The sequence below is a fragment of the Podarcis bocagei genome, assembly GCF_964188305.1.
Source record: "Podarcis bocagei genome assembly, chromosome: 15".
In the NCBI taxonomy this organism is placed as follows: domain Eukaryota; kingdom Metazoa; phylum Chordata; class Lepidosauria; order Squamata; family Lacertidae; genus Podarcis; species Podarcis bocagei.
In genome coordinates, this window is record NC_138141.1 from 30,262,070 (window position 1) to 30,285,581 (window position 23,512).

A 23,512-nucleotide genomic window follows, 5' to 3' on the forward strand; every position below is an offset into this window, starting at 1 on the left:
CCAGGATAGGAAGGAATGGCGAGTGGGCATGCTTGCACCTCCACCCCCCCCCAAATGCTGGGCCTCTGCTATGACTTTTAAAGGGCACCCCTGTTAGCTCTCAATGCTGTATAGTTGACTGCTACTTTCTGCTACGTTCCCAGTCCAGGGCAGGACTGCTGATTCTGCCATCTGCTATGCAAAATGGTCCTCCCAAACCTAGCAGAGAGTAGCTGCATTTGACCTTCTGCTTCCCTCCCCAGGAAATGCGTGTGGGGTCTGGTTTGTTGTTGTTGAGGGCCTCATTCCCTTGGAGGGGTGGTGGTGTAGTGGTCAGAGTGCTGGACCGGTAACTGAGGAGACCAGGGTTCAAATGCAACTTTGATCTCCATGAAGGAAAAATGGAATATAAACGCAACAAATAATAAATCCTGGCAGGGGGCCAGAGCCTTTCTTTCCTCTCCCCCTCCTATCCCTATACCTCCCCTTTTGTTACCTACCTGCCTGAAATTAACTTGAGAGCCATGAGGCTCCCCACTTCTTTCTTCCAGATACCATTAGTCCAAATCTCCCCCTGTAGTTTTTACTATTTTCTTCCCACAAAAAGAGCCTGGCATGTTTCTCCCATGCAGGGCTTTGCTGTGCCAGCCCTGCAGCAGGATCTCTGCTATTGAGTACAGATCCCCCTGGGGAGTTCCTTTTTCCCTTGCAAAGAAAAGAGGAAAACGAAATTCCAGTTTTCCTGGCTGTGATTCATAAGCCAATTTTAGAGCATCTTGTTCTCCAGGGTGGAATCCTTGGCTTGTCCCTGTTTTCTACCGGCTAGCATCCCAGTTGGAGGCCAGGAACAGGTTCTGAATTGCTCCCTGCAAGTTACATGAAATGGGGAGATGCAATTTTGCCTTTGCAGCAAAGATTAGTTTTCCTATTCCATTCATTGGTGGCTCGAGTCGGGCTTATTTAATGAGGCTGCCCTCTGTTAACTCAACCCCCCTTCTGCGTCTGCATGAAAGGGGAGGGTTTCATTGAGGCAGGAGTTCCACACTGGGCTTAACATTCTCTTGAATTCTTCTTCATGCACTGGATGGTTAAACTGTGGAACTCGCTTCTGCAAGAGTCAGTGATGGCCACCAACTTGGATGGCTTTGAAAAAGGATTGGACCATTAAAGGAGGAGAGGGCTATTGAAAGCTGCCAACCATGATGGCTATTCTCTGCCTCCACAGTCAGAGGCAGAAATGCTTCTGAATACCACAGGAGAGGAGAGGGCTATTGCACTCGGATCCTGCTTGTGAGTTTTCCACTAGCTTCTGGGTGGCCACTATGAGAACAGGATGCTGGACAAGATGAGTCATTGGTCTGATCCAGCAGCCTCATCTGATCTCCTTGTGATGGTGGAGTAAATGGGCCCCCTTTGGGGGCTCTTCTTATGGAGGTCTATTGTGAGAGCCGAACCTCCGTGCCCAGGGACAGTCTACCTCTGAATACTGGGCAACAGAGAACAACTAGATAGTGCTCTTCTGATTGTCCTGCTTGCAGGCTTCCCATACTGGGAATCTGGTCGGCCACTGTGAGAACAGGATGCTAGACTACATGGCCCCCCTTTGGCCTGATCCAACAGGTTCTGCTTACATTCTTATGAGGAGTAGAGGTTTCCCCAGGAAGCACTGCTGCCTCTCAGCCACTCAGATCTTTCCCTCCATGGCCTGGAGCTCTTCTGAGAAATCTTAGCAGAGACATTTTTCTTGTTATCTACAAATGCCTTAGGAAGCCATGGAGGCAGGTTGCCTGGAATGTGGAATAAGGTCTGTGTTTTCTGATTAAGCACAGTTCTTCCATTTTGGGTGGCGCCATCCCTGTCTAGCTGATTGTTGTCTTGATGGTTGAAGGCTGGCTGTCTAATGTGTTAAGACAGGGAAGCCTGGGCCTTGTCACTCAGGAGGGCTGGGTAGGCCGTGGATGACTCAGCCTTGCTCAAGAGTGGTGGGTGGTGGTGCCCCTATGGGCTGAGCAACTCTTGCCTTTCTGCCCCCTGGAGCAGTCACTGCCTCTTTGCCTAACCTACTTTACAGGGTTGTCGTGGGGATTAAATGAGGAAGGAGAGAACCATATCAGCCACCTTGATCCTCCTTGCAGGAGAAAGGTAGGGTGTAAATGCAGTGAATAGAGTAGATCAGAACAGGGTTAGCCAATGGAGTGCCCTATAGATGTTCTTGGACTGCAACTCTCAAGGTCCCTGACTGCTGGTCCTGCTGGCCGCTGGGAACTGGGATCCAGCAGTAAATGTAGAAGACACCACATTTGTTACCCCTGCTCTGGAGAAGCAGCACAACTGAGGAACGACCACTTAGCAGCCAGCATAGGAGTTGCCTGGAGCAGCCAAGCATTTTTGTCTGTGTGAAAAGGGAAAGTTAACTGAGCCTGGCCAGCGTTATTTGAAATAGTAGGTGCTCTTAGTTTGGAGATGGTTTACCTTTGGTCAGGAGGTCAACTCTCCCTCCAGGTCATAGAATTGCAAGACTGGACAAGATGCTGTCCTCCTCTTCCTCCTCTTTTTCTTCCTCCCCGCCTTTCTCGTTTTCCTCGCAGGGCCTGGCATGTTTCAAAGCTTGCCTTGGTTCTTGCCTCCCCAGATCTGTATTGTAAACAACACCAACGCCAACAAAAAAACAACAACCTCTCAAACAAGTCCATATCCAATCAGGACTTTCCCCCCTGCTGTTTGAATGGAGGACTCTCACCCACGTGCTGAGTTCTACCTTCTGTGTGAGATTTTAATTTACCTTCTTTGCTCCCATAGTTTGTATAATGATGTAATTAGCATAACTTGCAGTAATGACAGTATAAAGGCTGCCAAGGAAAAACTGGCGAAAAGCTGGAGCCTCACCTGGGAGCCTCTTTGAGTCCTACTAAGTCTCTTTTATAATTTTACCTCATTAAAACTTCTCCAGTAAACAGAACAACACATCATTTCCCTCATAATCAGCTTCATTCAGGCAGCTAATGAAATCACCCTGTTTTCTTTATGGTCCCCTTCCTTTTCTCTTGCTCTGGGGACCTGCATACAACCTCATCCCTGGTGTATGCTCAACCGCAAGGTCACAGGTTTCTCCTTTTCCGTTGGGTCTGGCTGCACAGTTTCCCCTCCACTTGGATGACAGGACCATTCAAAGTCCCCAGCGCACCTTGGAAACAGTCAGTATTCATTGGCTTCCAGGCAGGCAGGTGATGTAAGATCAGCACCTTGGAGTGGGTTTCAGGACCTCGGCCAGCGACCCTGCTGCTGAGGCAGAACATGCACGTTGCCTCAGCAGCATCCTGGAGCTCTGCTCACTTTTGCCCCTGGTCCTCTGGTCCCACACACCGCCAGCATGTGAGCAGAATGGAATGTGGCCCTCGGACTGGAAAGAACCCCACACCCATGGTGTGTGTCGGTGGACTTTTAGGGCTTCAGGAGATGTCAACAGGGGCATTTTATTTCATCCTCAAAATTTATACACTTCATTGGAAAGAAGGGGGGGAAAGAAAGACACCCAAAGCAGTGTACAATAAAAGGGAAAACCCCCAATAATTTTACTACTAAGAAAAATCAGCAACCATAATTTAAAACTTCTGAAAAGTTAAAATAACAGTAGACCAAATCCGAATTAAAACTTGCAATAGCTTTCTGAACATCTGGGTGGGGTTACCTAAAGAGGAATGTTTTCATCAGGCAACAAAAAGAGTACAGTGAAGGGGTCTGCCTGATGTCAAGAGGCAGGGCGTTCCAAAGTGTAGGTGCTGTATATGGTGGAGTTCTTATAAATGCAGAATGCGTATTATGTGGCACTTGTAGCAGTGCCAGTTCTGCCGATCAAAGCAGTCAAGTGGGCACATGTTGAGAAGGCAATCTCGCAGGTCAACTGGTTCTAAGTTGTTAAGGGCTTTGTATACTAATAGTAGCACCTTTGAACCTAGCCAGGTAGGGAATCGGCAACCAGGTGTGGTATGCTTGCCAGACCTCACTCCTGTCAGCAATCATACTACGGCATTCTGCACTAACTGCAGCTTCCAGATCAAGCACAAAGGAAGTCCCACATAGAGCATATTACGGCAATCCTGTTTTGAAGTAACCAATGAATGAACTATGGAAAAGTTTTCCTGGGGCAGGAATGGCCACAGCTGTTGAAACAGTCACAGTTGGTAAAAGGCACTTTTAGCTACTGATGCTACCAGAGCCTCCAGTGACAGAGCAACCCCACATTGTTAATCTGCTCCTTTGGGGGGGAGAGCAAACCCATCCAGGGTAGGCAACTGAGCAATTTCCCAGACACAGGAGCTTCTTTCACACAGTGCCTCCATCTCGCCAGGATTCAAGCTCGGCTTGTTTCTCCTCATCCATTTTACCCCTGCGTCCTGGCAATGGCCCAGGGACTGCACGGCCTCTACTGATTCATGCCTTACAGAGAAATAGAGCCAAATGTTTTCTGCAATGGATGGTCTTTGGGAACAATCCGCAACTCAGGATTTCCACCTCAAACCAGCTGAATTGCCCTCATAGGCTCATTGCCTGTATGTCCATGTTGATCCTTTGTTGACTGTGGCCTCAGGTGATTCAGCTCCCACGCAAAAGGAGTTTCCCCAGGCAAATCCTCACAGCAAGGAACTCCCTTGGTGCCCAGCCACGATGCAAAAAATGTAACACTTTTCTAAGGTGATGTTATTGTGCTAGTCTGCTTTTGAAATCCTGCATTACATTCTATGACATGTTTACGCCCACTCAACCGCTTCAATAAGCAGAGCTGGCCCTGTTACAGGAAGCCACAAAATACCCGTTCTGCATTAGTCAGAAACCCTTCTTTTAGTGTTGCAGCGCCTGCACATCTGGAACTCCCTGCCCATTGATGCCCAGGCAGGTGCCTTCACTGTGTACCCTTTCTGATACCTGCTAAAAAGATTATTGTTTAGATAAGCCTACCTAGATGTTCAGAAAGCTGGTGTGTTAATCTGTTATTAGTCTACCATTATTTTAACTTTTTTTAAAGTATTGAATTATTATTGTTGATTTTTCTTGTTGATCATTTTCTTGTTTAATCTTTTGTAAACCACTTTTTAAAAACTATCAAGCCATGTATAAATTTTGTGAAATAAAGAAATAAACGTGAGGTAGTCAAGTGGCCAAAACTGTAGTGGCAGTACGCCCTTCAGAGGGATCGCAGTTTTGAATTCCCCTGCACCATGTTAAAAATTCCCTACATGTAGAAAGCCAGCAGTCAAAGGGGCTGGGACCTCAACCTTTTATCCTGGCTTTTGTCTTCTGTCCCTCAGATATCCCACCTCACCCTGTTGCCCATGAGTAGAGCCACTTTGGATCAAAGCACACTTTCTGGGCCAGCACCCTTTTTTTGAGATTGCACGGATTCCATTTTTTAAAATATCCTCTGGAATCTTTTAAACAAACCCTGCCTGTAGAAGACTAGCGCAGCGAAGAGGAAGTGTGAGGAGTCTTCTTCCTCGACAGGAAGGTTTTGGATAATGTGGGGCAGGAGTCTTCAAATGCTGTACCCCGTCCTCTGCTGGTGCAGTCCCAGGGAAGAGGCAGTGCATGCACAGGTAGAGCCAAGGAGAGAAGCCTCTGGAAGCGAGAGAAGGAAGTTCTGGCCTTGTGGCTGCTCCCCAAAACTGGTGCAGAGTTTGGCATCAAACTTCAAAATGGGGGCAGCTGGGGCAGAGCTCCTGGTGGCTGCCCCAGAGATGGACATGGCAGCCAGGTTTTGCCACGGAGATAATCGGATTCTGTCCTGCGGCTGTTTCCTTGACAACTAACAGAGGCAGAGATAGTGAGCGAGAAGACAGAGTTGAGCGGGTGGAAGAAAAGCCTGGGGAGCGACTGAGCAAGCGGCTTTGGGGGGGGGGGTGATATGAGAGTATAAAAATCTTTCCTCACAATTTCATCACACCTTATATTTTGTAGTCTTCTCCAGAGATTTCAGGAATGTAATGTGCGAATTGAGCCCCCTGGTGGGCCTTTCGCCTCCCTCCTTCCCTCTTCCCCTTGTTACCTTACAAATGGGGAATCATAGAATTGTAGAGTTAGAAGGGACCCCAAGGGCCCTCTTGTCTAACCCCCTGCAGCGCAGGAAGTTGTGCCCTGGTTCTCTGGGGCAGGGGAGTCTGCTGCCTGCAAGATCCCATTTTGACTCATAAAACTAAAAATAAAATCAGAATCAGAATCAGAATCAACAACATATAGAACAATGAGACGTCATAAAGAAATTTCTGCATGTATGTAAAACCTACTTCAGATTTAAATTAGGTAAATTATAATACACCCATTTCCTATTATTGCAGATATTTCGTTATTAATTGTGTCTCTATTTTATTACAGGTAATGGAAATAATAATAATAATAGACAAGTTTATACAAGCCAGACCATACTATATGCACACACTCTCCCCTGCTTGCCCTCAGTCTTCTGATATTATTACTATATTACTACTACTAAATTTATTTATATCCTGCCTTCTTTCCAGACTGGGACTCAAGGCAGTTTGCAGAAATCAAAACAACACAGATAAAATACAAAAAGCTAAAAACCTATAAAACGTGATGGTTAGAAAGTAATTAAACTCTAGCAGAAATTAAAGCCAAATAGAAAACAAGTCTATTAAAACACAGACAGTAAAGTCAGCACAGCACTATTAAAAGCCACTTCTTTAAAAAAAGAAGAAAAAGCAACAGTCAGTTCCCAAAGGCCTGTGAGAATATAGGAGTCTTCAGCTGCCGGAGGAAGGACAACAAGGAGGGAGCCAGTCTGGCTTCTCTAGAGAGGGAATTCCAAAGCCTGGAAGCAGCTACCTAGAAGGCCCTGTCCTGCGTCCTCACCAAGCAGGACTGTGAGGGTGGTGGGACCGAGAAGAAGGGCTTCCCCCGATGATCTCAGAGCCCAGGCTGGTTCATATGGAAGAATACAGCCCTTCAGGTTGCCATGCAGGTGGTCCCTACAGATCATGACTATTATATTAGGGCTGGCAGGAGAGAAAATTCAGCAGCCCATTTGGTGACTGTCCAGGACAACCAGGAGTAAAAGGGTTTGAAAGGTGACCCCAATTTCTCTCTTTTCCTCCAGGGGAGCTCTACAGAGCCTCTTTGAGGAAGCACCGCTATCCTGCGCAAGGCAGCATTGAGATCCACGAGGAGAGTGAGGTGAGCCTTGACCATATCGCATTTCAGGAAATAAACAGGCAGTGTGTGGGAGAGGGGCAGGAGGAGGCAGGGGTGGGCTCCACAGAGGAAAGTTTTGGACGTCATGGGGTGTGGGGCTCTCTTTGATTTCTCCTGGTTTTTATTGTGGGGAGGCTAATAGAATTGTAGGAATGTCGGATTGGAAGGAAACCCCAAAGGTCATTTAGTCCAACCCCCTTCGGTGCAGGAATCACAGCTCAAGATTTCCTTGCAGGTGGCCATCCAAACTCTGTTTGAAGGTGCCTTAGGAATTATTGAAAGAGTTGGGTATGTTTAGCCTGGGAAAGAGATGACTGAGAGGAGATACGATAGCCACCTTCAAATATCTAAAGGGTTAAAGGAAGAGGGGAAAGAAAGTTTTTCTGCTGCTCTAGAGGGGAAGAACTGAACCAGTTGATTCAAATCACAAGAAAGGAGAATCTGGCGAGTGTTGGGAATAACTTTCTGAGGGTACCGTATTTTTCGCTCCATAAGGCTCACCTGACCATAAGGTGCACCTACTTTTTTGAGGGGCTGGCAGGGGAAGCCTGGGTTTTCCCCACGCTCAGCCCTAAAGAGCAGGTCGGGGAGCAGCAGAAAGGCTGCGCGCAGCCTTCCTGCTGCTCCCCGAGCTTGTTGGGGCTGGCGGGGGAAGCCTGGGTCCCCCCCCCCAGCTCCAGGGACCACACATTCGCTCCATAAGACGCACAGACATTTCCCCTTAGATTTTAAAAGGAAAAAAGTGCGTCTTATGGAGCTAAAAATACGGTAAGTGTGGAACGTCAGCAGGTGTCAGGCTCCCCTTAGTTGGAGGTTTTTAAACAGAGATTGGATGGCCACCTGCCAGGGATTCTTGAGCTGGGATTCCTGCATTGCAGGGGGTTGGAATAGATGGCCCTTGGAGTTCCCTTCCAGCCCTGCAATTCACTCATTCCTTGTAGAAGCCCCAGCACTGCCACAAGGCTCTTTGGTTTTTCTCACTTCCGTTGTCCCTTGACTCCAAAGCGAGAGCTGCTCAGGCCTTTATCCTCAGATTGGCTTGCTTTTCTAGGTACGTACATAGCTTGGTTCACTTCTCTCTCTCTCTCTCCCCCAGGAAGGGGGTCAGCAGCAGAACTGCAAAACCCACGTCTTGATCCTGGTCCTGCATGGCGGCAACATCCTGGACACGGGTGGCGGGGAGCCCAGCAGCAAGATGGCTGACATCAACACCTTCACGTTGGTGTTTGAGAAGGTCACACGGGCCCACTTCCCGGCTGCCCTGGGCCACATCCTAATCAAGCTCGTCCCTTGCCCAGCTGTCTGCTCAGAGGCCTTCTCTCTCATGGCAAAGTGAGTTTCCTGTGGGTTTTTGGCTGTCGTGTTGCATTGTTCAGTCAACTAGGCCTGAGTGAGGAAAGGGGAAACCCTTTCCCTTAGGCTCATCCTCCCACCTGGGAAATGGGAACAGCCGGAATCTTCTTCGCAGGCTTCTGTTGTACGGACAGATAAATACAGTGGTACCTCAGCTTACAGATGCTTCAGGTTACAGACTCTGCTAACCTAGAAATAGTACCTCGTGTTAAGAACTTTGCTTCAGGATGAGAACAGAAATTGCGGCATGGCGGCAGCAGGAGGCCCCATTAGCTAAAGTGGTACCTCAGGTTAAGAACAGTTTCAGGTTAAGAATGGACCTCCAGAACGAATTAAGTACTTAACCCGAGGTACCACTGTGCTGCAAACAGTTCTGGGTGCCATGCCTTGAAAAGGATATTGTGGAGCTGGGAAAGGTTCAGAAAGGGGCGAGCAAAATGATTGATGGAGCGACAGCCCTATAAGGAAAGGTTGCCGCGTTTGAGACTTTTTAGCTTTGGAAATAAGGTGATCAAGAGTAGATATGATAGAGGTGTATAAAATGAACGCATGGCTTGGAGAAGGTGGATAGAGAAAAGTTTTCCTCCCTCTTAACACCAGAACTCATGGATGTCCGGCTGAAAGTTGGAAGATTCAGGACAGATAAAAGAAAGTCTTTCTGGATGCAGTGTATTGTTGAACTATGGAACTCTCTCCCACTGGGGGCAGTGATGGCCACCAACTTGGATTTCTTTGAAAGAGAATTTAATGGTATAATGAGGAGGATAAGAAGGCTACTGAAAGCTCCTAGCCACGGAGGCTATACTCTGCCTCCACAGTTGTGATAGCTCAGTCGGTAGAGAATGAGACTCTTAATCTCAGGGTTGTGGGTTTGAGTCCCGCGTTGTGCAAAAGATCCCTGCATTGCAGGGGGTTGGACTAGATGACCCTTGGGTCCCTTCCAACACTACAATTCTATGATTCTAGCTATGCTTCTGAATACCAGTTGCTGGAAACCACAGGAGAGGGGAGGGTTCTTGTGGTCAGGTCTTGCTTGTTTCCCGTTGGGGTGTCTGGTTGGCCGCTGTGAAAACAGGATGCTGGCTCGATGGCGAGACATGTCTGGATTAGAAGCGCTGGATTCGTAAAGAGAAAACAAATAGGAGCGATTTGAAGCTGGTGGCAATTTTCATAGCAAGTTAACGCGAGCGATCCTTCAGCTCCACTTAGCAAGCAGCTCAATCTATGGCATTCAGCCCTGCTCACTGCCTCTGGCTTTTCAGAGGCTCCTGCGGGGATCTCTCTGTGCACAAATTCATGGAACGGCAAAGCTTCTGTGTGGCATTTCCAGTGAAAAATGAGACCCCGTTAAGCAAAAACGCCTCTGCTTAGGATGAAATATTTGGCTTTTGCTCTGCTGAGTTTGGGCTGATATTTAGTGCTTCTCTCGCTGCGGAGCTAAAACAATCTGCTTAGCATGAAGTCACCAGCTAAGTCTTCACGGAAAACGGGGGTGGGGTGGGGAGATATACAATGATTTCCAGCCTGCCTCCCTGTCTTCTCCTTCTTCATCCAAGTGAGATGTCTTTCTTACCATAACAAATCCTACGTTTTTGTTTTTCAAGAAGCCATTGGGAAAATGTGCATCATTTCTGCATGTTCCTCTCTGCGAAATTTGCATGTCTGCATGTGCTTTATTCTCAAAGAGGCATTTGAATCTCAAATATGCTTTTTTTCTGGGTACATAGAGTCCCCAAAGTGAATGATTAACTGCATTACGATCCACGTCATCATCATCAAAATGTTTATTCGGCTTTACGCCCATCATAAAGCACAACACACAAAACAAATCAAATAAAACAGCGGTCTCGTACAAGCCACAAGTAATATAACACAATTCACAGCTCACAAGGACAAATATTGGCAATTCAAAAGAAAAATTTAAGATTAAGATTAAAAAATTTAGACACTAAGCTAAAATCAATATCTGATGTCATTATCAAAAATTCTTATAACTATCAATAATCAGCTAACATTCCATTCCGTCTCTTGTACGAGAGGACGGCTGTTAGGAATTTAGCAACCTGTAGGGTAATATAAGGATCCATGTCATAGTTTGAGAAATGCAAATCCGGTCAATTTGCAGACAGGATGAAATCCTCAAGCAAAGCCAGGAGTGGGGTGGGGTGGGGTGGGGGGCTGGTTGTCAGTGATGCATTCTGAAACATTTGTTCTGGGGGCAGGTAGGTCAGCAACACCTCTGGAAAGACCTCTGCAACTTTCCACCGCATACTAAGTCCATGTGCCTGGTGGGGTTTTTTTGGCCTGTTTGCCAAAGGAGAATTTTGCAGCTCGTTGTGGGGGGTGGGGTGGGGCTGGTTGTCTCAAGTGACCTCTCCTCCATCCCTAGAGTCATAGAACTCTAGAGCTGGAAGAGGGTTCCGGAGGTTCATCTACTCCAACCCTTTGGAATGCAGGAACCACAGCTAAATCATCCTTGACTGTTGGCCATGCAATGCCTGTTTGGAAACCTCCAAAGAAGGACAGCCCATTCCACTGTCAAGCAGCTCTTGCCACTGGGAAGTTCTTCCTAATGTTTACTCAGAATCTAATTTCTTGCCATTTGAATCCATTGTTTCAGGTCCTACCTGCTGGTGCAGCAGAAAACAATCTTGCTCCATCTTGTCACCTGCCAATGTGCGGCTGATGTGAGCCTTGTACCCCTGTTGTTTGGGTTCCATTTCTAACGCATTGCTGGGAGGAGCTGGACTAGGTTACCCTTCCAACTTTACAGTTCTGTGATTCTAGTATTGTTTCGTAGAATCATAGATGTCTAGAGTTGCAAGGGACCACAAGGGTCATCTAGTGCAACCCCCTGCAGTGCACCATCTTTTGCCCAAATGTTAGGCTTCTACCCATGACCCTATGATGAAGAGTCTCCTGCTCTACTGACTTGGGACGTTAAAGGCAGGAGCGTTCAAGAGATTCAGGCCACAGAGTTAACGTACAGCTCTGCACAAGCTATGATTAAAACCTTTCAAAGAATAATCTTCAGCAATCCTTCTGCGGATGGTGAAATAAATCCAGAGCCCGAGGTGCTCCTTCCTCTGCCCTCAAAACATCATCACATCACCATAATTGGCAGTTATGGAACGGGTGCCCGTGTCAAAACATCTCTCCTGCCCTAATTGGCATTTTCTGCTGCTGCTGCTGCGCCTTCAGCGACATTAATTGAGTTAAACTGCTTTGTAAATAATTAGAGATCACCTTGTCCTCTTTGCGTTCCTCTTTGTGCCAGCCAATCCAGGGTATCTCCCAGATCAGTTTGGCCAGAGGCAACCATGTCAGGTCTCCAAAGAAGGGAAAGCAGGTTTCCTCCAGAGAGGAGGCAGGGAAAGGAAAAGCCCTTCCTTACTCAGTGCAGAGTTAAACTTTGGAAATCACTCCCAAGGGAGACAGTCACCACCACCAAATCATGCAAGAGGAGAGAGCAATCAAGGGCTATGAGCTGGGATGGCTATGCTCTTGGGCTGTCATACATCCTGATTTCCCCAGACATTACCGGGATTTCAAAGACGGAATTGACGTCCGGGGGGGAATTTCTGAAAGGCAGTGCTTTGTCTTGGATCTTAGGCAAGTCAATCAAATTTTTTTTTAAAAAAAAAGCTCAACAATTTTGGGGGTTTCCTTAAAAAAACTCTCAACAACCTTTGGGGTGTCCTGGTTTTTACTTTTTGAAATATGGCAACCCTGCTTTGCTCTGCCTCCACAGTCAGAGGCAGCAATGCTTCTGAATACCAGTGGCTGGAAAGTACAGGAGGGGGCAGTGCTCTCGTGCTGGAATTCGGCTTGCTGGTTTCTCACTGGGGTCCATGGTTGGCCACTGTGAGGACAAGATGCTGGACTAGATTGGCCATTGGCCTGATCCTGCAGGCGGCTCTTATGTTAAGAGAATACCGAAGGAGGCTGGCCAGTCTTTCCATTGGGATGGAGCCAAAGCGACTCTTTCTGCCCTGGGGGATCCAACCTCTGAACAGTTGTAAGACAGTGCCAGCACCTTGATCTTCCATGGAAGAGACCTGCAAATAGCAAGAAACCCCATCCTGAATAGGGGTTGGACTGGATGTCCTTTAGCAGTCCCTTCCAAATTTACAGTTCAGTGATTCTGGGAACATGACCGATGATCAGAGCCCATTTTCAGGCCCACTGCTCTGTGGCAATGATTGTTGCAAAAAAAAGTATTAAGTTTGCCAGTACTGCTGTTGCCTCCAGATCGCGGTGGCATTTTGAGTGGTGAGATGCCTGTTGAATGCAGGTTTTGGGAGCCCCAGCTGTGATTCCTGCATCACAGGAGGTTGGACTAGATGACCCCGGGGTTCCCTTCCAACTCCACAATTCTATGATTCCAATAACTCTTGAAAGCTCCTGGTGACCAATTCCTGGAGGGCACTTTGCAGATAAGACTTCTCACATTCCTGCCAAGACGGACTCAACACCTTTGGCTGAGTTGGAGATGGATGCAGCTTGGACACAGTTGCTAGGGGCTCCGTTGTTATGGATACCTTTTCAGCTTGTGCAACCTGGACCAACTCCCTGGTGGGAGGAGGCTTCCTGCCTGGACACCGGACCCTTCCCCATCAAGTCTGCATCAAAAGGCAAATCCTACCTATGTCCTACAGCAAATCTACCTTTCCTCAGGTGCACCAGCTGCCTTGGAAGCAGCATTCTTGCAAGGCCGTTTAGTAATCTTGCATAGCAAACACTGCTTCCTTAGGGACAGGTGCTGAGCACACCTGTGTGACCAAGGAGGGGCATCTCTTGCACTCTGCAAAGGGCATCTGCTGTGGTTCCCCTGGCCAGGTGAGAGTGGCTTGGCTTGCTTACTTGAGCCACCTGGACCTCCCTTGCTGTTCTGCTCTTGCACATTCTCTCTTTCATGGAGCAGTGGCTTCTTGCTGGTGGGCTGCATGGGTTTCTTAGGTGGTGAACTGCTCGTCTTCTGGGCCTGCAAGGCCATAGCTGAGTGGTAGAGCATTTGCTTTGCATGCAGAAGGTCCCAGGTTCAATCCCCAGCAGCACCTCTAGGGAAAAGATCCTGATTGAACTTCTGGAGACAGTACTGAGCCAGATGGACCAATGGCCTGACTCTGTATCAGGCAGTTTCCTCTGATTCTGTGCTCTGATGGCACTCATTCCATTGCTTCAGCCCACTCAATTTTCTCATCTGAGCCATGTCTTGACTTATTTTTTCAGATATTCTAACTTCCCCTCGAGACCTTTTCATACCTGTTGTGTCTCAAAGGTCCTTTCAAAGTGGCCACATTAGACGGACGGATCCAGCAGGAGCGGTTGGGCTGTTTTGGAGGCAGCACATCCCAGGCACTGGAGTCTTTTGGATAGATTTGGAGGATGAGAGCAGAGTGCACTGCTGACTTACGAGCTTGCATATCTCACCATAACAGAGATCCCAGCCCTGGGGTTCTGCAGAAGGAGCAGGTGGTAATAGGGAACCAATAGCCAAGGCTGGGCAATGCTGCCCCCTTGTGGCAACAGGCATGATGAGTCTTTAGGTTTGATTTACGGATTCTTTAGCTGTGATTCCTGAATCGCAGGTGGTTAGACTAGATGGAGCTTTGGGGCAATTTCCAGCTCTTTGACTCACTGGAGGTTTTTAATCAGAGGTTGGAAAGCCAGCTCTGAGGGATGCTTGAGCTGTGATTCCTGCATTGCTGGGGGTTGGACTGGATGACCTTTGGAGCTCCCCTCGCTACTCTGCAATTCTATGATCCTATCTGCAAATATTTAGGATCTGGCCAATACAAAACCAATATGGATAACAACTTCGGAGAAGAAGGAAGATATCTCTGAATGTGCCGATGTAACACAGCTCAGGAAAAACATTTCTAGCATTACGTCTCCAGCCTTGACCTGTATTATACAGCCCCTTTCTGTAAGTACATGCATTAGTTCTAAACAAAACTCATTCTTAAAAAAAATAAAAAAAAATAAAACTTATTTGGCTTTGGGAGGTGTTGAAGCACAAGGTGAGTCTCAGCAATACAGACAAATTGATTAGGTATTGAACGTACATGGAAGAAAGACCTGCACATGCAAACCAAGGATTCTAAATCGTATGCACTTTGGTCATCTAAACCATATAGGCCAGTCCCAGCTTCTGTGTTCCAGGAAAATCCTACACAGAGGGAACTGTACACCGTGCAAACTGCCCATATGATGTCAAAACATTCTCAGAACTCTTGGAGGGGCTGTGGAAGAAGAGACAGCATTTCTCACTTGTGGTGGGACTGCCCACAAGTATTCAACTTCTGGACAATGGTTTGTCAGGAAACGACCGGAATACTCAAACATCCCATTCCATCTTTGTTTATTAAATCTGTGGGATGATCAGCTGGAAGGTTTTAGCTCTCAGGAACACTTGACGTGGATGCTGTTAGCTGTCAGAACCTCAGTTGCCCCCAAATGAAAACCTTGCAGGATTTCCAAGTTCCGCATTGTTATTAAAATATGTGGAGTTTAGCATTAGCTGAAAAAACAACTCATAAATTATGTGTTGCCAAAGGCTCGGAGGGCCCTGAAAAATTCTGCGCTGTTTGGTGGGATTTTGTTTTATATGCAACAAATACAGACACACAGGACTCCTTCTGCACAGCATAACGTGTAATTTCGCCTACCTTTTTTTTAAAAAAATGTTTTTATTGATTTTCCAATATCGTTCCAATAGCAGCCTCATTATAACAATACCAATTTTATCCAATTAATACAATTATTAATGCCAATTATTCCAATGTCAAAATATACAATTTAATCAAACTGCCCTCCCTGTGTGCTAGACTCAATGACTTCATTCTTCTACATTTTTTGGCGTTCCAAATCCTTAATAATTTCCATTCCGTTCAGATATAATAATCCCTTATACAATCTTGTGATTTCATTTGTGTTGGTAAATTAGGTATTTTATAAAGTTTCAAGTGAGGAACTCTAACTGTAATCCTTATTATGTGTCAGTTCCACACACCCCATGATGTTTCCCCATCCATATATGGTGTCATAGCCTTCATTCCTACAACTGTTGATGGTTCCTGTCATGCCTCAAGAAGAAGCAATTATCTCAGAGTTTCCAAAAGTCACTGCATCACTTTGTCCTGTGATTTGGCTTCCAGCAAACAAGGCGCCTTCGCCATTTTTCCAGCCTAGGAAGAACGGCCTGAATCCAGACTGCAAATAGTTAATCCAAAAGCTTCTATTCCCACAGCTGGTGGACTCCTTTCTTCCCTGCCAGTGATTTATGGCCAATTGTCCTTATCTCAGACACTTTCCTTCATGGATAACGGAGCTTAGGGTGGACTTTGCTCCATATTTTCAAAGTGTAATGTTTCCTCCTGCCTCTCAATTCCTTTCTCTCTCACACACAGTTCCAATTTTGTTAAATTCCATATTTATATTTCAATTTCTTCTTTCCTCGCTTGTACAGATTTTTTAAAATAAAACTTGCATTCCTGGGAGGGTTGCCGTATCATAAATGTAGAGAAAAACTTTGATATAAGTAAACCATGGGCTCCCCTCCCCTCATCGTCTCTTTCACCGAATTAAATCCCCTCTCAATCCAAACCTTTTAAATCCTTGTAGCTGGGTTCATTTTTGCAGTTTCTTATCATCTCCAGTGCACACCTGCAGTTTACTCCCATTAAAAAATCCCAGTTAGCAGGATAACCTGTGCTTCCAGGAACGGGATCGGGGGTGGGGTGGGGGTGCAGCAGCTGGAGTGCTCCATGCACCCAGTGCCTTTGCCTGCCCTCGCATTCCATGGGGAAGCAAGTGCCAGACCCCCAGGCAAACTGCGGGTGAGAGCCAGGTTCCTCTTCCAACCAAAGAGGAATGCAGAAAATGCAATTCAACCATCATTATCTGATTATCTCCATTGGTGTCTCTCCGTGGTGTTGGGAGAGGCAATTTATCCCCTGGTGCCCAGGAAACCGGAAACCTGCAATTTGACCCTCCTGTTGGCAATAAGTACTTCCCCAACCTAATATTAAGTCTCTTCTGGATATACTGTGATGCTTTTTTGTACTTGTGTTATTTTTATTGCATCAATTTGTTTTGCTTCAATAAGTCTTTTTGGTTGTTTTAAAGAGAATCTGAAAATAAGTACCGTACTTTTCTCTCTATAACACGCAGACTTTTTCTCCTAAAAAGTAAGGGGAAATGTCTGTGCGTGTTATTGAGCGAATGTGTGGTCCCTGGAGCCGACCCTCCCGAGCGCAAGGGCAAAAATCAGGTAAAAATCCAATCACGTGTCAGGGAGAAGGGAGCTCCCTGAGAGAGGAAGCTATTGCTTTCCTGCATTCTGCCTCAGGGTCTTACTGCCCACCCACTTCTGTTTCGGTTGCTATTTGCTCAAACGGAACAAAGAGGAGGCAAATCCCTTCCCCTCCAGGCAACCCCTCCCCTGCAGGCAAGCAGAGGGGAAAGGAAAGGATCTCGTCTCCAGTGCTGCTGCATTTTAGGGACTCGCAGGGAGCCGGAAAACATGCAGGTGGGAGAGAGAGGGGGGGGCTGGCTTGGGTGTGTGTGTGTGGGAAAACTTTTGCCTTCCTTTCCTCCCTCCCATTAAACCCCTCTCCTGCATTCTTAGCCAGCTGCTTCTCTGCACACCCCTCTCGTGCTCCTTGTCCCTTCTGTGTTTTTCCTTCCCTCCCCACTTAAAAAGTGGTTACAAAGCACGGATCCTCAGGATCTTTGCATTGGGTCACCCCAAATTCACCATCAGATCACATTACATGTCCATGGCTACAGCCTGCACCAAAAAAAATCACGCACCCACTGTTGCCTGGGGCCACAATGGTACAAAAACGTGGTTACAAAGCACAGATCCACAGGGATCCTCAGGATTTTTGCATTGGGCTACCCCAAACTCACCATCAGATCACATGTCTGTGGCCACAACATGAGGCACAAAAATGATACATCCACTGTTTCATTCAGAATTTCCCCCCCCCCCTTGTTTTCCTCCTCTAAAAACGATGTGCGTGTTATGGTCAGGTGCGTGTTCTAGAGCGAAAAATACGGTAATACAGATGAGGATCCTGCTGTAGATGGCCCTTGTGGTTTCGCACCTGCTTTTTAGCCCTGGCTAATTCCCTGTGCTGTCCCTTTTCTTACCCCCTTGTCCTCCCCGCCCCCCAGCCTGAATCCCTACAGCTATGATGAGACCTCCCTGAGCAGCAGCGAAGACCACATCCCTCTGGCTGCCTTGCCACTGCTGGCCATCTCCTCCCCGCAGTACCAGGATGCGGTTGCCATGGTGATCAGCCGAGCCAACCAGGTTTACAATGAATTTCTCAAGTCTCCTGACGGGAGTGGATTTAATGGGCAGGTACGATCATGCCTCTCTTGGATGAAGAACACGATGGCCAGGGTTTAAGGGGATCAGCCCGTCCACAGGCAGCAGCTTTGATTAGGTTCTTCCCTCTAACCACTGGGCATTTCTCTCTTCCTTTCTCTCGTTCATACTTTGAACTCGTGTGTCCCTTTCTTTAAATGGAATCAAGGCAACTGAAAATGATGTAAAAATCTGCCTTATACACAGTGGAGAATAAATGTTAACTTACAAAGTTTTGGCCTTGTAAGTCATGCTTCTCACACTGCAGTTAAAACTCCTTCCTGTGGGAAGCAGTGACAGCCACCAATCTGGATGGCTTTAAAATAAGCCTCTTTTAAATTCATGGAGGAGGAGAGTGCTCTCCAGCGCTACTAGCCAGGATGGCAACATTCTGCCTCCGCAGTTGGAGGCAGCGATGCTTCTGAATGCTGGTTGCTGGAAGCCACAGGAGGAGTGAGGGCTGTTGTGCTTGGGTCCTGCAGGTGGGTTTCACATTGAAGTGTCAGGTTGGCCATTGTGAGAATAGGATGCTGGACTAGATGTACCATTGGCTTGATCAAGCAGGGATCTGCTTACATTCTTATGTTTTAGAATAGAATAGAATAGAATTTATTATTTATATCCCGCCCATCTGGCTGGGTTTGCCCAGCCACTCTGGGTGGCTTCCAACAAAGTATTAAAATACAATAGTCTGTTAAACATTAAAAGCTTCCCTAAAGAGGGCTGCCTTCAGATGTCTTCTAAAAATCTGGTAGTTGCTCTTCTCTTTGACATCTGGTGGGAGGGCGTTCCACAGGGCGGGTGCCACCACTGAGAAGGCCCTCTGCATGGTTCCCTGTAACTTGGCTTCTCACAGTGAGGGAACCACCAGAAGGCCCTCGACGCTGGACCTCAGTGTCTGGGCAGAACAATGGGGGTGCTCCTTCAGATTTTCACATCACCTGAATGCTCCTTCAGGTTTTTCACATCACCTGAAGATGCTCCTTCAGGTTTTCACATCACCTGAATCCTCCTGTCTCTGCGTGTTGTGGTGGAGGCTCTCTTGACTTTTGTTGATGGGTTTGGGGATTGTTTGACTCTTTGGGTGTGTGTGGGTATGCATGCTGAGTGGTGGGTCTAGATGAGGCCTCTGGGACTTTGCTGCAAGGTGATGCCCTACCAACTTGGACGCCCTTCTCTTCTCCTTCCCAGGTGTGCCTCATTGGGGACTGTGTGGGAGGAATTATGGGGTTCGATGCCATCTGCTACAGCACCGGCTTGGCAGATGAAAGCCAGTCCAGCAGCAGGAGAGGCAGTGCCAGCAGTGCCCAGGTACAGTCCCTTCCTCTTGGGAGTGGGGTGGAGGGCGGGAGTCAGGACTGGCAGGCTTCCTGAGAGATCCCTGGCACCCGTCTGCTTGGGAACTCCAGTGCTCCTCCTATCCACCGAAAAAGCACATTGAGGAAGTTGTGGAGGCAAAACAATGGTTGCAGCTGCACCTGTTGAATTTCTGTCTGTCAGACTACTATTAAGGGTAAAGGAATAGGATACTAAGAAAAACCGCAAGCCTTCTTGCAAGAGGCCCAGAGACCCAATATAAGGTGGTGTGGTGTAGCGGCTAGCCTGTGGGGCTAGGATCTGGGAGAGACCAGCATTTCAATCCAGACTCAGCCATGAAGCTCACTGGGTGTGGCCTCAGGCCAGTCAGCCACTCTCGACCAAAGCCCAGCCTGCAGGGTTGTTGTGAGGATAAAATGGGGGGGGGGGGACCATGTGCACCACCTTGAACTTCCTTGGAAGAAAATGTGGGATGTAAATGTAATAAAATAAATAAATCAGTTACTGGGAGCCACAGGAGGGGAGAATGTTGCTCTTTTGCTAAGGTCTTGCATGTGGGCTCCCCATTGGGGTATCTGGCTGGCCCCTGTGAGAACAGAACACAGGACTAGATGGGCCTGATCCAGCAGATTCTTCTCATGTTCTCATCCCTGCTTTATCCCACTCTTTCCCTGCCACTATAAACCTGTCCAAGTTTTGGGAGTAGATTTTGATGGCTGTACATTGGTGATTTTTGCACCATGAATGCCCCCTAGTGGATGAAGGCCTCTGCATAACAAGATTCCAGCTCCTCTTGTGTCCCATCATGTTCTCTCTTCCCTTTTGAGCGCGCACACACCCACCCCACCCGGGTTGTCCCAACGGCAATTCAATATTCCCTTTGCTGGCTTCTCTGCCCCTTCAGGATAATCCCCTCTCAGGCGAAGACTCCAACCTGGGGGAGCTGAAGCGTCTCAGCAAGAGCAACATTGACATCTCTGGGATGATGGAGGACGAGGAGCCCCGGCAACCGTTGCCGCGGAAACAGAGCGACTGCTCCAGCTACGAATGTGACGCTATCACGCAGCATCACGCCTTCCTCTCCAGGTAAGGGAGAGGGAGAGAGGAGGAGAGGCAGCCTCAGGTGGGTCCATCCAGGAGCCTGGCAGCTGGGAGCAGTTCCTATTCATGTTGTTATTTAGTTAATTATTTGTAAGTTTTTAATGTTTCTTTATTCAAGGAAGGACACAATCTTCAACAAGATAAAAGACTAAAGAAGGAAATAAAGAGGACCATGCAACAGAACGAAGATTAAAATTAAACATGCACACAAAACAAACTTGGGCCTTTTTGTTCACAAACCTCGTGGTGCATGAATAAAACTGCTAGGACATTTGCAAAGCTAAGAGGATCTGGTATCATTTCAAAATGTATGAGGGCTGACCCCCTACTTTGCAGGGGCTTGGGCTAGATGGCTGTTGGGGTCCATACTAACTCTGCAATTCTATGATTCTGTTAGTGGGAGTATAGAATTGTAGAATGGGACACCAAGGGTTGTCTAATCTGACCTCCTGGAATCCAGGAATTGCAGTAGACGAATCCTTGATAGGTGGCTATCCAACCTCTGCTTAAAAGCCTCTGACAGAGGAGAGTCCACTACCTTCTGAGGGAGTCCATCCACTGGCTGAACAGCTCTTACTGCCAGAATGTTCTTCCTAAAGTTGGGATTGACTTTCTTCTCATTCAAATCCGTTGGTTTGGGTCGTTGTTGTCCCCACCCCAGAGCAACAGGAAACAAGCTTGCTTGATATTTCATGTGACGGCCCTTCAGATATTTGAAGATGGCTATCATGTCACCTCTCCATCTCCTCTTCTCTAGGGTAAACATACCCAGCTCCCTCAGCTGTTCCTCATAAGGCTTGGTTTCCAGACCCTTGATCATCTCAGGTCTGGACAACATTCATCTTCCATGTTCCTCTCCCTCTCCTTCTCTCCTCTCCAGCATCCACTCCACAATGATGAGTGAGGATGCTGATTTCCCTCCTGAGACCTCTGCAAACCTGCTGGACGTCAACCTGGGACGCTTTGACTTTGAAGTCTCCGATTTCTTCCTCTTTGGCTCCCCCCTTGGTTTGGTGCTTGCCATGAGGAGAACAGTCCTGCCTGGCCTGGAAGGTGAGCCCAGTTTCTTGGAGGGAATTACCTGGAGGGGTGCTAAGAAGCAAGGGGGCAGTAGGGGGGCTCTGGAGGTGGCTACCTTCAAGCGCGTCGATCACTTCTTTATGACTGATCAGCCTTAGAGCCTTGAACAAAACACTTTCCACACTTCTTCAAAAAAATTTACTGCTGTTAGCGCTTTCAATGCTACTCCCATTGGTCACATTTGTTTGTATTTACAGTGCCAAGTTGTCACAAGATAGCCAGTTTTCGGTAACAGCTATTGATTCTTATAAATTAGTTACTGTACATCTGTGGTAGGTGAAGGTTTGCGCATAGAATCATAGAATTGTAGAGTTGGAAGGGACCACGAGAGTCATCTAGTCCAACCCCCTGCAATGCAGGAATCTCTTGCCCAACATGGGGCTTGAACCCACAACCCTGAGATTAAGAGTCCCGTGCTCTACTGACTGAGCTCTCCAGCTTTTTGGTAAGTAGTCACAGATAAATAATCTAAATATACAAACACTCTAAAGGCTCTAAATTTCATTCACCCTCACATTTCCATTAGTAAGATGTGTGAAAAATATTTTTCATGAAATATTCTTTGCTGTATAGCATATTTTTTCTTTTAGCTGCAATGTCAGAGCATATATTTATTTTCTGAATGAAAGAATGTGCAATTAATTGTTACTGTGTTGAAGGATGCAGATGCAGAGAGGATTATTATTATTATTATTATTATTATTATTATTATTATTATTATTGAAAAAGCAAATCCTGCTGTTTATGGGATGCACCCGCTCATTCAAGAATCCACTGGGCTGCCCCATTTCTCCATTTGACAGCTCAAAGCTGACCCCCATCCTGCCCCCCCCACCTCCGCTGAAGCCTCTCTGGAAATGTAGGGACAAGCTTGGCAGCTGTTTCTGTCCTGCTTCAAGACATTTTCTGGGCAATTTCTGATGATTCTGGGGCTCCTTCCTCTCCCCCTTTCTAGCCTCCCAGGTGCATCCTGCCTGCAGCCAGGTCTACAGCCTTTTCCACTCCGCGGACCCCTCCGCTTCCAGACTTGAGCCCTTACTGGAGAACAAGTTCCACCTCCTGCCTCCATTTACGGTCCCGAGATACCAGCGTTACCCACTGGGAGATGGGAAGTCCCACCTCTTAGGTACTTCTCATATTTCTCTGGTTTTCCAATTTTATTGGTTTCTCACCTCAAAAAGTGCAAATATAACAACAAATGAAAGAGGACAAAGAATAAAAAAAAATGTGCAGCATCAAAGCCCAGAAGAGCAGAAGTATAAAGATAGAGCGCATTTCCAAAGGGATAATAAAGTATTAACCTCATACAAAGATTCCCTTTAGAAACATTAAAAACGATTCTCTACCTGTGAGTCCCATCATTATTGAGAATAAAGATTCTATGTAGACTTAAATGAGACATTTGCATACCCTGTTGGCACTCAGTAGCCACGTGCCGCAATATTCGTGTAAGAAATAAAATCATCCCTTTCTTACTACAAGGTGACTTACAAAAATAGCTTAAAACAATAGATGATAGATAGATAGATAGATAGATAGATAGATAGATAGATAGATAGACAGATAGAGTGGTACCTTGGTTCTCGAATGGCTTAGTTGCTGAACAAATCGGCTCCCGAACACCGCAAACCTGGAAGTAAGTGTTCCAGTTTGCAAACGTTTTTTGGAAGCTGAACGTCCGACGCGGCTTCCGCTTGAGTGCAAGAAGCTTCTGCAGCCAATTGGAAGCCATGCCTTGGTTTTCAAATGGTTTCGGGAGTTGAACGGACTCCTGGAATGGATTAAGTTCGAGAACCAAGGTATCACTGTAGATTAGATAGATAGATAGATAGCAAAAGGCTGCAATATCAGATAAGATACAGTGGTATCTCAAGTTACAAACACCTCAGGTTACAAACACTTCAGATTACAAACTCCACAAACCTGGAAGAGTTACTGGAAGAGTTATCTCGAGTTGAGAACTTTGCCCCAGGATGAGAACAGAAATTGTGTGCTGGCGGCACAGCAGCAGCAAGAGGCCCCATTAGCAAAAGCACACCTCCAGTTAAGAACAGTTTCAGGTTAAGAACGGACCTCCGGAACGAATTCAGTTCGTAACTA

The 23,512-nt window shown here is 47.0% G+C and overlaps 1 protein-coding gene across 4 annotated transcripts in view; it reads left to right on the forward strand.

Moving 5' to 3' along the window:
- The window catches only part of PITPNM3 (PITPNM family member 3), a 72,549-nt gene that overhangs the window by 37,292 nt on the left and 11,745 nt on the right, over positions 1-23,512 (forward strand). For all 4 annotated transcript variants that reach the window (XM_081172278.1, XM_081172277.1, XM_081172279.1 and 1 more), the window contains 7 exons: positions 7,088-7,164; positions 8,279-8,514; positions 17,719-17,908; positions 19,106-19,225; positions 20,136-20,317; positions 21,213-21,385; positions 22,368-22,538. In XM_081172278.1, coding sequence (XP_081028404.1) covers positions 7,088-7,164; positions 8,279-8,514; positions 17,719-17,908; positions 19,106-19,225; positions 20,136-20,317; positions 21,213-21,385; positions 22,368-22,538 — 1,149 coding nt within the window. The remainder of the gene's footprint in view (positions 1-7,087; positions 7,165-8,278; positions 8,515-17,718; positions 17,909-19,105; positions 19,226-20,135; positions 20,318-21,212; positions 21,386-22,367; positions 22,539-23,512) is intronic.